The following is a 12,401-nucleotide window of genomic DNA, read 5'->3' as shown; positions in this document are numbered from 1 at the left end:
TATTTATTTTAATTCAGCTCAAAGTTGATGGCAGAGGTAAGTGATTAACAGAGAGATGAAAAGAGGTAGGGTGCTGGAACCAGGTAAGAAAATGATAAGACCAGTAAGGATGACTGGTGCTCCAGGTGAGGGTTTGACATGGAGGACGTATTTGTAGAAAAGGGGTGTGAAAACAACATGGAGGGAACCTGGAGTTTTAACCCTCATTGTAAGATAAATCAAAGCAGAATCTCAAGTGGTTGGCAGTGACAGAAAAATAAAGATTACTGAATGGAGAAGTGAGGAGGAAGTAATAAAGGGATTATTTAAAAACAAATCACCAACAAGTGTTTGACTTGTATGAATGTTAAGTTTAACACAACTGGCAATAAATAAGGTGGGAAGCAGAGAAGGTAGGTACAATTTAAGCAGGTTCTACCCAGAAACAGACAGAAATGTTTTTAAAGCAGAGCTGATGGTTCCCTTATGTTTAAATTTTCTTAGTTTATGTAACCAACCACTATTTATTTGATACCATTGTGAAGCAAGAGCAACTGGCATGCTCCCATCTTTGGAGACACTGGTTCAGGAGTTCTAGGAATTGTTAAAAAGGCAGTTCAAGTAGCTGAAAAAAAAAGTGTCTTGGTTACAGGGAACTTCTGACAAAAGCCTTTGTATATGAAGCCTGAGAATAAAGTACATGGTGATGTTTTCCTCAGGTGAGTATTAAGCAAATAGTCAACTGATAATGTAGAAAGATGACGGTAGCATTTGGGTTCTGAGGTTCCTGCCATTTTATATCTTAACAATATTTTTTTGACTCACTTCTATTTAACTGTCAACAGCAGAATGGGTTTGATTGCTGGCAGTTTCATACTGGAAAAAACAAAGAAGGCTGGAATATGCGTCATCTTCCTGGGCAACTTTACAGATTTGAATTTGGAAAAGCTGGCAGACACCCTTTACCAGGGTCATCTGGGTGTTGAAGTTGTGGGATTTAGCAGCGATTGCTGTAAATGGTGTTTTTTATTCCTAGGAGTGATGTCTACACTTCAGGTTAGATGTAGCTTTTCCTGTGATGTCTTCAGTGTAATCTCCAGATCTTTCCCTTGCTGTCTCCCCCAGTGCTGTGTAGCTTGTTCAGGTAACGTGTCCAGGTGGAACTGCAGATCATCTTCATTTAACTTGCATTTCCTTCAGAGTTCAGCAGTACATGTGCAGGTTCACATGCTAAGCAGTGAGAATCTCTATGAAAATAGGGAGATGCTGAGAAGGAAAGTAATTGAAATTCCCAGGCAGAAATTTTCAGCGCTGGGAGGAGCAGTACAGATGAGGCCACTTCCCCATTTCCTGGCAGCTTTAAAAGACAGCAAGCTTTATGGCCAATTAGTGACAATCAAAAGCTATGGAAAGTGGCACCTTTTATGTGCAGAACATCTGGTATCTGTAATCAGTATCTTTGAAAGAGGTTTTGGGATAAAGGATGCTCTTTAAGAAGTTGGAAGTATTCTTTTGTTCTTCCTGTTTTTCATTTGCACCACGGGATAAAGTGTGTTGGACCAGCATCCTGGTTGAGTTCCCTTCCCAATTCAGGCTGAGTCCAGCCTTTCTTTTACAAAGCTTCTTAGCAAAGTTCACAAAGCCTGCAGTCTGTTTGTATGTGGGTAAACAGCCGGGGTAAGGTCACAGGAAAATGGTGATGCATTTTGTGGGAAGAACTGTTTTGGTCTGGGTGTGATGTCTTAAATGTGCACGTTGGAAATCAAACCCTGAGGCATTAGTGGTAACTTTGAATGAGCTTTTTCCAGGAGAAACTGCTTGTTAGACAATGAGAATCCTGGCACAGCTCAAGAACAGTGAGATTCTTACCACTTGATAGCAATATATAAGTGACCATCCTGAGAATTAAGTTTCACATCTGCTCTAGAGCTTTATTTTGAAGGGGTTTGCCAGCTGATTTCCTTGCAAAAGAAAATGCAGTGTTCCCGTTTCGCTGACTCATGGGGGAATTAAGTGGAAAAAAGGAGAATTTAAAATGGGGTATGCAGAACGTTGCCAAAAGCACAAACTGTGAAATTAGAAATAAACATTTATTGTTGACATGAAGTTTGATCTTAACCTATGGTTGGTGAATGAAGCATTAAAAATGAGGCGTGGGTTTGAAATTAATGACTTTAGTCTTGGAAAAAGGCTAACTACACCTCCCTACTGTATATATAAAGTTACATAGTTGTGTAGAATATGTTAAATAGCGCAGATTTAAGCTTGAAATTCCTTGGCAGCATGTCTCTGAGGAGGGAAGAGACTACTTCAGCATCCATGGGAGACGGTCAGGGTGCCCTCAGAACCTGTAACAATAGATGACTGGCATCAGTTCAGCAGATATGAACATGCCATCCCTCAGAGATGTTGGCTCTCCACACAGGACAGCAGGCTGAATTAACCTGCTTGTGTCCTGTTTCCTTCAAAAACCTCAGGGAACAAACACATCAGGTTTAAATAGGTTCTCTCAGATCCTGAGTGTGGTCACAGGTGACCGTGGCAGAGGTGACACCAGGCTGCTGGGCACGTTGTGGGAGATGGAAACCAGCAGAGATGGTGATACAGGCCTGGGTACAACCCAGGCTTCATCTGCTGCTCTCCGACTGCGCTGCTGTTACCTGTGGCTCGGGAGTAGGCCTAGATCTCTTCAGGCCTCGCCTGGGGTTTTCGGTCTGCAGAGGGGTTTGTAAGGAGCAGGGTGGGGAGGGCAAATAACTCCCTTCCCCAAAAATAAACAAACAGGGAAACCCTCAAGCAGTGTAAGAGTTAACGCTGGGGGAGGGGAATTATCTGTTAAGGGTATTAGTTGTTTAATAAAGCGCAGTTGTCCTCCAGATGAACCCGCCAGTGACTCTGCAATTGGGGTCATTCCAAGTTCATGCTGTGGACTTTTGACTGCCTTCTGTGTCTGTGAAAACAGCCGGCGGTTCCTGCCGGGATCACTCATCCAGCCCTGTAACACAAAACTATTGCCAGCGGGCACCTGCTGGTGCGGCCTCCCAGGAGCTCCCCGGGGAAGGACCCAGCTCCTCCGGCATCTGTGGAGATAAAACCGGGGGCTCCCCCGGGAGACCCAGCTAATCAGGCATCCGGACAGGCTGCGCGTCGGGGGGCTCCGCAGATTGCCCAGCCGACATGCCGTTGTCAGGATGCATTAGGAAGCTTAGTTAACGATGGGATGTGAGCTAATTAAAGCTCCTTTGCTTTGGTTCGGGGACATAAATACGGGTGGAGAAGGCTGCACCGCATCTCCAGGAACATATGTTTGTTCAGTGGGAAAAGCCGCTGCCTCCTCCTGCTTGTCAGTAATTTACAGAGGGTCAGAGTTTATGTCTCTCTTAAAATGAGAAGCTGATTATAGCGTTTTGCTGATTTAACGTTCTCCAAGTGAAGGCTCTGCCAGTTCCACTCGCAGTTCCGTTACACCTTCCTCTCCGTGCAGTCTGAATTGCTTATAAATGTGTTTAGGGCTCAGCCTGACCATCCTTCCTGCTTGGGTTTAACAGTAGGTGTTAACTTAATATATACTGGAAAAGTATATAGCATATAAATTTCATGGAATCCACCAACTTTTCTGCCTGAAAATCTGAATAATTCTTAAGAGACTGATGGAGGCCATGGCAAAAGTATTTTGTGGAACAACTTCAGATAGCAAAGCCTTTTAAATCAGGCAAATAAACACCTGGGGTTTTTTCAAATGCTCAAAGCATTAATTTTTTAGTCCCAGTATAATGCACAGTTGACTGCAGTGATGTGGAAGGAAGAGGCTATGTTTGTCTGCTCACTGAATCTAGTCTGTAAAATGGTGTGTAGTGCCTAACTCCATCCCAGTGCCTGTATTGATTAGTAAAGCTGCTCTAAAAGATATTTTTATTGGAAGTTGCAGAAATGTATCCATCAGTCTTAATAGATTGCAGTAAAAGCAAAGAAACTTAGGCCAGAAGAGTTTTCTAGGCATCTCTTACCTGTCCCACTGCCCCTACTCATTATGTCTTTCCAAGAATACTGCATGACTTTTTACCCTTCCACAAGGCATCTGAGCACAGCTAACTGCTCTAAACCTTTGGTTTTAACTAACAAATCCTAGCAGCACATCTGTATGTCTGCTTAGCCTATAACATGTACACCATGAGGACTTCTGCCTCTGTATAGCAAAATAAATGCTGAGTGCTGAACTGTTGTACTGTTGGAAGACAGGGTATAAATTGGTTTCCTCTAAAACACCTCTTAACAGGTTGGAGAGATGTAGGAAATAAAGGTGATTTTAATGATACTGCCAGAATGCAGGAAGACACAAGGAAGTAAACTTAGATATATATTAAACTTTTAGATAGTCCATTGTGTTTAGTCACTTGGTTGAACAGCAAACTTCTGTGCAGCAGGGAAGGGACTGGATGTGGGGTCCAAAAAAAAAAAGGTGATAAAACCAAACCACAACAACCAGCAAACCAAATAACCACCACCTCAAAAATCCCACCAACCCCAAGGAAAGTAGCTCCTTTCTCGTGCTATCAGTCTACCTGTGTTTATTATAGAGTTTATAGCTATGTTTTATGTTAACTTTTAAAAATCTATCTAAAACAGGTGTAGATGTTTTATTGTAAAGGCGTTTAGATATTGTCTAAAGAAAAACACCATTGCTTCGTGCTCAGAAGACAGCTTGGGTTTAAAAAATGTGAAAATAGTGTTCTGTGTGAAGAGTTGCACTATAGAAGAATACTTATTTTGGGCAGGGGTGTCTGCCTTCCAGCCAGTATTTACTGTACAGAGATCCCTTAGCTTCTCAGGGGACAGTGATTTGAGATGTTTATTCCTTCCAAGCCCTCTGTGCTGCACTCCCTGTGGCAGCACCTCGGGAAGATGATGAGTGTCAAGGTAAGGGAGGGGAGGAAAAGTCAAGTTCCTGCTTAGGGCTGTAGGGAAGAATGTGTTTAACAGAACTCATGCCAGGAATCGGGCGATCACCGCTCTTCCTTCCCCATGCAGCCTTCCTTTCCTGTGATAAGCAGCTCTTCTCTTTCACCCTGACAGTTAATTATGTTTAGGGGAGTTACTGTTGTAACTGTGGAATGAGTTTTAACCATGGTGACTGGGGATTTTCCTGTTTCGGAAAACAGCCGAGTGCGTGTGAGGACTGGAGATTACATAATTCACAGCTTACAGTAGACTTTCAGACTTCAGTGGATTTTAAATACTCTGCTACCTTGCTGAAGTAACATACTCAAAATTGTGCTTTTCTTTCTGAGAAGCGTTTTTTTAATTACTGGAGCTGGAAGTGTGAACATCATCCGTGTGTGGTGCTCAAGGGTTTTTTGAAAGGAGGTGGTTTGGGGGCAGAGCTGTGGCTTGAACAAAGCTCCTTTTTAAAGGAGTTCTGCGAAGCAAAGGTGAGAACTGAGTAAACCCTGTGATTTCCAATTCAAATGCAGTTCCTCAGGAGGTTTGCACAGAAGTTAACAGCTGACCTGTGTTGAGTTTCATCACTTTCTCCCTTAAAATTCCACCTTGGAATGTTCTGCTGTGCTCAGTCAATAATGTTTGTAAGTGTACCATTCTCTGATGCTAGAATTACAGTGGAATGTTTGGACTGGAGTCATAATGGTGTATTTATCCTTTTGGGATCTCCTTAGAGAACCAGGCAGTGCCAAGAGCTTAAAAAGCCTTTAATACTACTTAAACCCTATTTCCGTGCCGTGTGCTTCATGCATCTGGCTTAGAGGGAACACGCAGTACAAAGTCCAGAATTAGTTTTCATTTGCTTGGAGTTCTCCTTGTGCCCCACAAGCCCTATTGTTTGGCACCAGCTTTGATTCACAAACACCATATATGGGTGGGTTTGTTTTTCTTCTGTTGCTTTAAACAGCAAGGATACATAGTTGGGGGAGAAGCTTTTGTGACCTTCCTCAATTTTTGGGCTTTTAAAAAGAAAACCAAAACCAAACACACACCCCAAAGAAAACCCAGAACACGAGAAAACTAGTTTCTCTACAGACACTATTTCAGCTGCTTTTTCAGATCAGGGTAGATGGTTAATACTGACTGGTAACACTTTGGAAGGTAGAACAAGAATTGATGAATCATCTGTTTCCTCGAGCCTGCAGAGCCTGCAGAGGTAAGGCCAGCATGCCTCAGCATCTGGAAGTGTAAGAGCATTTCCAGTCCTTGTGAAGTGCTGAGAATGATTCACATGTTGGTGCAAATACAGTGTTCACAATAGCATCGTGTCCTGGAAAGTGGGAAACGGTTGTATTTCACCCTCCTTGGGAGGGTCAGTTGGGCCAGACCACACGGGCTTTGGTTTTGTGAAGGGTAGTGGGTTGTATTTTCTGCTTGCAGTGTATTACCAGTTGGGAGCTACACATCCTGCATACACTAGCGTGGGATGAAAACCAGGGATGGTGTCTTTAGAAGGTAGACCTGGAAAAAAAGGTCAGTGTCCCTCCAGAGAGGGGAAATGCAGAAAGTACCTTCTGCTTTGGGGAGAGAGGCAGAGGAGAAGGAGGGTATCGGTGAGTGAAGGTTGGCAAATGTTATGAGTGGGGCTTTTTGGAGAGAGTCTTCTTTTTGACTAGGCAGAATGGATAGGGCAAATCATTAAACAGTGTGTATTAACAAGAAGTTGAAATATTTTTGGTAGCTGAAATGACAGAACTCATCATTAGTGGTCTTAGGTCTGCTTGGAGATGCCAGGTTGACAAGTAAAACACCAGCCTGCTTACATATCCCTGGCTTCATTCAGTAACACCTCTGTGCCCTTTGGATAGGAAGCTGGTAACGTGTCCTAGCTGGTGCTGATGTATTGTGTGGGGTTCTGTTTCAAGGAAAAGTGGGGGGAAATGCAGAGATAAAAGACCAAGTTACTAATTTCTTTTCATGGGCAAGTAGACAAAGAAGTGTTAGGAAAATTAGGACAGAGGAGGAGGGGGACTGGGTTGGAGAAGTTCCTTGATTAGTTTCATGTTTGTTCCAGAAGCTGTTGTATTTGGTTATGTTGGCATTTACGTGGCCTTAAGTAGGCTTTGAAGTTATCAGGTCACACCTTATTAACAAAAGCCAAGGAAGACAAGGGTGGCTGGCACTTTTGTTGTCACCTTTGGTTATCTGGAGACTATTTTCTGCATGACTGGGTTAACAACTCCACAGGCCACAGCCAATGCTCCCCCCAGTTTTAATATCCTGATCTCAGTATCTTAACACTGCACGTCTCAAAGGCAGCATCTAAAAGCAGGACAGGACATCTGGGGGGGAGGAAGGCAAGTTGGCTTTTTTCCTTCAACTTGTTCAAATCTTCCTTCCATGTTACTGCTTAACTGGACTTAAAACTGCTTACATTTCCAATTTGCTCACTCAGGTTTCTCATCCTGCAATAACTTGCCATTGTGGAGTAACTTCTTCTTAAACAGCACCCAGGGTGTGGGGGGGAGCTGACAAAAAGTGTTCTGTCATGAATGTGTGTCGAGTTTAGAGTCTGTCTCCTGAGTCAGGGCAAGGTGGAGACATTGGATGGTACATGTGATATATTAGAATCCTTAAGTTGTTCTACCTACAGCTGCATTCAGTGTTACTTTCAAAGCATGAACTAAGATGTCCCCAGTTAATGCTGGGCGTACAGTTACTGGAGACAGTGACTTTGGAGCTCTGCATGTGTTTGGGGTTTTTTTCCTTATTTCCTCCTTTCTAGGAGAATAATTTACTATTATATGAAAATTCTTTCTATATACAAAACTAGAATTGTTACTATTAGGTGTCAGATTCTGCTTCACAGAGGAAGGAAAATCTGAGGAAAGGCTGGATCACATTTACTGGGAAAACTGGTAGAGGGTAGCTGTCCAGTTTAAGTGGGGGGAATCCAAAGCTCTGAGAAGAACTTACTAGTTTTGATCAGTATTCATAAATTGGTTTATTCTGCTGGCTGACTGTCCCATCGTGCACTAATGTAACTTCCAAAGTGTGTTCCTGAAAAATCAGCCTCAGGCCTTGACAGATTCCGTAGTGAGGTTTGAGTTTTGGAGGTCTATTGAACCTTTACATTTTTTAAAGTAACTAATCCTCTTAAAGCAAAGTGTTTGTCCTTAAACACAGTCCATAGATAGCCTCAGGTTGGTTTGTGTTCCTAGGCTGATTTTAAAAACCAACATCTACATGAAGTTCACAGAGGGGTCAGGAGTAATTCAGTCAGCAATCACTGTGTCCATGAGATCGAGTCACAAGAAGGGTCATGGGATTTAATTTTCCTTCATGTTGTTCAAGTCTACTTGTGTAGATGATTTGAGCCCCTGGACCAGTTTGTCTTCGAGCTGGGAAGGAGTATCTAAAACTAGGAAATCTGTCCTTAGTAGGAGAGAAATGCAGCCCTGGAAGAAATGACAGAAAGAGGAGGGGAGCTCCCTGCATCAGGCACATACATTGTTTGTGTTAGAATTTCACACCAGGTTTTAGTTGTCTTCTGGTGCACACCTTGATCACATGGGGCTCTTGTCATGCCTGAGACAGATGTCAAGGAGATGGTGCATGTGGTGGGCAGTGGGAAGGGCTGTTTCCATGTACAGTTCCCAACCAAGTACTTGTCCTAGAGCTGTGATCCTGCAGGACAGCACTGACTTCACCATTGCTGCAGCCAAGTGTCTCTGACATCCCTGGGGCACCGAGTACGTTCCCCAGCCTAAGACACAACAAACATTAAATTATCTTTCCTCTGGGGAGGGGAGGAAGAAAAAAGTGTGCTCAAAAAGGTGAAGGTGAAGATTGTAAGAATGCTGATGTGATTTGAAGGAGGTGCAGAAGGTAACAACTACACATACCCAGTAACTAGCTAGGCTTTGGAGGTTAATCCAGGAAAATACCTGCCAGCAGCCCTTGTCTATACTGACCTCCTGAAAAGGAGGTAAAGTTTCAGGGTTTTTTGTCTCCTTTTCTTGCCTCCCTCCCTCCACCAAGCTCCTGTTTTGTGTCCAGCTACATCAAACTCAAGGTTGACAGATAACAATAGATCTTTTTTATTTGGTGCCTTTTCATTGACTGGTGCTCAGCAATGGTCAGAGTTCTCAGCACAGATCTTGTCTGGACTTCAATGTACCCTTCTATCTGTCTGTCTTGTCTTGCCCCATACTGTTAAAAGTAAGTGTAAAGAGTGGAAATGTTTCACACTGACACGTGTGGGTTTCCCTGAGACTTTTTGTTTCACAGCATGTGGTACCTGTGGACACCCACCAGCATCGCTGTGTTTCAGAGGAGCCCCCATGCTGCCATGAGCCTGGTGTGTCTCCCTCACCAACCCTTTCCACAGCAGAACCATTTCTACAGTGTGTTACTAAAAAGAATTTAATTAACTCTTGCAGATGTTTGAGTTCCATGACAGGCATATTTGCCTCCAAGCTTTTCACATATCTCTGCAGAAGGAAAGCTTTGTACCTACATAACATTCTTGTGAGTTTTTTCAAAGGTTACACTTGGGTCACTGGCACTTCCTTCAGTACATCTCTCTCTCAGGCTTCATTTATTCCAGTTTGACCACTGCACTTGGGCACCTACTTGGTTTTTGACCAAGTCCCCTCCAGGTTGAAGTTGCCCTGGGGGAAATGAAGCGTGGGCTAATGCCCTTCAGAGCTTCCTCCATGGACTGACTGCACGTGCAGCAACAGGAGTTGTGCAAATGTCGACTTCAAGACTAGAACCTGTGTGAGAGGAGCAGCTTTTGTTCCCTCAGTAACGAAAGGTTCCTCTCTTACAGTTTGCAGGGACCCTGTCAGATGGCTTGGGAAAGACAATGGACAACAGGCATCAGACCGAGCGAGAATACATTCGATACCACGCTGCAACCAGTGGTGAACATCTGGTAGCTGGAATCCATGGACTTGCACATGGTAAAGCTTAGCTGTCATTTTAACTCCTTTCTCTCTTAAAAGTGAAGATTGGGTTGACAAGAACAGTTCATATTGTGCCTGGGTGACCACCTGAAGCTAGGGAAGTGGTGCTGCCCTGGGCTGGATATTACTGCTTGCAGGGCAGGCTGGCGGATTGTTTGGGGTTGAAGTTGACAGAAACTGCATTTAAGAATAAAGTCTATCCATGTGTAGCTGTAAGGAAAATTTGTGAATTAAAATGAAATTTCGGATACTAGTTAATCCAACACTTCCAATGTCTTTGTAGAGACATAAAATACCCATGCAAACAGCCTCTCTGAGGGCCAGACACTAAACCAGAAATGCCTATGGTTGGACTGTAGCTTGCTTATGTTTGCCTTGAGTTCCAGAAACCTGCATTTCCTCAGAATCAGTACATGAGTTTAAAGTAATGCTTCATAATTTGGGTTGTTCTCTGCTTTTGTTTTGCTTTTTCTAAGTCTGCTAAGAACTAGAGAAACAAATTTATATAAAAGGCAGTGGACTAGTCTTAATTTGGCCAGAATCTTGCATCAATTTAGTTCATGATTTATCTGTTGAAGAAAGTTAAATCAATACAAGCCAAGTTTAAATCAAATATTTATATTTTGCATCATTTTGACTCAGTTTGTTTAAATGTCATTCTGTTAGTGCAACTGTTGCAGCCTGTGGAAGGATAATCCAGCTTTGACCAAAGCAGCAATCTTTTCTATGCTGAGCAAAGTCTCTATGTGGGACTTGTGTTATAAGAAGACACTGTAGGTGTTTGAGTGGATTGTGAGAGGTTTCTCTCACCCCACTGCTGTGAAGTCTGGCACAGTGGCAGAGATCAGTCTTTGCTGAGGAGTCAGTTGGAAAAGCACTGGATCTGTGTTGCAGTATCCAGTATGTAGTGGGACTGGTTTAGTCTTAATTCTGTGGAGTTTTCAAAGGCTTCCCAGTCAATTTATTTTTCAAAAAAAAAGGCAATAACTGTTAATCTGTTGAAATGTAACAATTAACTATAAACTACACTTGCTCAAGAGAAGTGATTTAAAGACTTTGTGCTTCTTGAGTTTGGTTTGCTGCCTGGTCTGTACTTCAATTACAGACCCTGAAAGAGTAGCCAGCTGCTGAAAGCTGGAGAGCCAAATGGTGGTGAGCCTGTTTAATGGGTGCTTAGCCACGTCCCCAGAAACTGTGATATTCCCGTAATGGAACAGAGGAGAAATCTCTAAAGCATGTTTCCAGAGAATTTGAACTGGTTCAAATCTTTCAAAGACCCAGCAGGCTCTTGATTTCTTCAGAGCACTCAGATTCTCACCAAGGGAAGCATGCACAGAAACGTCCATCAGCAGCATCACAGTTAAAGTCCCACAGTTTAAAATCAATGCCAGTTTGAAATAATTGACCCTTTTTCCAGTGGAGAAATGCACTTTTCTGTTTTCTGTCTCAAACTGTACAAGCTTTTGAGGCAATAGAATTTTGTCACACTGTAAGTAACCACTTCACCTTGGGAACAGATGAGGACTGAGAGAGATAGGGTGAGAGAGGTGGGGTGGTTCAGGCTGGAGAAGGGAAGGCTCCAGGGGGACATTATAGCACCTTCCAGGCCCTGAAAGGTGCCTATAGGAACCTGGGGAAGAACTGTTCCCGTGGGCATGGAGTGATGGGATGAGGGCTGAGGGTTTTAAACTCGAAAAGGGGAGATTTAGGTTGGATATTAGGAAGAAGTTCTTCCCTCTGAGGCTGGTGAGACCCTGGCACAGGGTGCCCATGGAGGTGGTGGAGGCCCCATCCCTGGAGGCATTCAAGGTCAGGCTCGATGGGGCTCTGAGTGACCTGCCCTAGTGAAGATGTCCCTGCTGACTGCAGGGTGGGACTAGATGGGCTCTGAGTGTCCTTTCCAACCTAATGCATTCTGTGATTCTGTGCCTGTTGGTGTAAGTGCAGGGGGGAAATGAAGTGCCATAAGAATGTTTCTTTTAAAATACGTCTATAATGTTGATTTAAATCTTTTTCTGAGGGATATTCTTGTCTGTGTGTACAGTCATGTACACTCCATTACACAGACTGTAAAGCTATCAGCTAACTTCAAGCTGTTGTGAAACAGTTTCTGTGCTCCATTCAGTGCTCTGTCCGTTTCTATCAGTCTGGCCAGGGAATGGTTGGGGTGCAGCAGCCCTGACAGGCCTGGGAATCCTGAGACTCAGTACCCCTGGGCTCCTGTGCTCTTCTTGTCTCTGCAGGAATCATCGGGGGGCTGACGAGTGTAATAACGTCCACGGTCGAGGGTGTGAAAACTGAAGGAGGTGTCAGTGGTTTCATCTCGGGCCTGGGGAAGGGGCTGGTTGGCACAGTCACCAAACCTGTGGCTGGAGCTCTGGATTTCGCCTCGGAAACTGCCCAGGCAGTGAGGGACACTGCGACCCTGAGCGGCCCCAGGTCAGTTGGCAGTTTCTATTCCTGGTAATACTGTTAAAATGTATATTGATACCTGCTGCAGCTTCTGATCTGGTC

General features: G+C 43.7%; 1 protein-coding gene across 4 annotated transcripts in view; it reads left to right on the top strand.

Annotated features, from left to right (window-relative positions):
• Window positions 1-12,401, top strand: part of VPS13D (vacuolar protein sorting 13 homolog D) — a gene marked incomplete at its 5' end in the record, with an annotated part of 105,182 nt that overhangs the window by 71,441 nt on the left and 21,340 nt on the right. For all 4 annotated transcript variants that reach the window (XM_084274448.1, XM_084274447.1, XM_084274446.1 and 1 more), the window contains 2 exons: window positions 9,752-9,884; window positions 12,131-12,326. In XM_084274448.1, the coding sequence (XP_084130574.1) occupies window positions 9,752-9,884; window positions 12,131-12,326 (329 nt within the window). The remainder of the gene's footprint in view (window positions 1-9,751; window positions 9,885-12,130; window positions 12,327-12,401) is intronic.

The sequence above is a fragment of the Gallinula chloropus genome, assembly GCF_964237585.1.
Source record: "Gallinula chloropus genome assembly, chromosome: 23".
Lineage (NCBI taxonomy): Eukaryota > Metazoa > Chordata > Aves > Gruiformes > Rallidae > Gallinula > Gallinula chloropus.
Note: the sequence above shows the minus strand (reverse complement) of the source record. Positions and strands in the feature narration are given on the sequence as shown.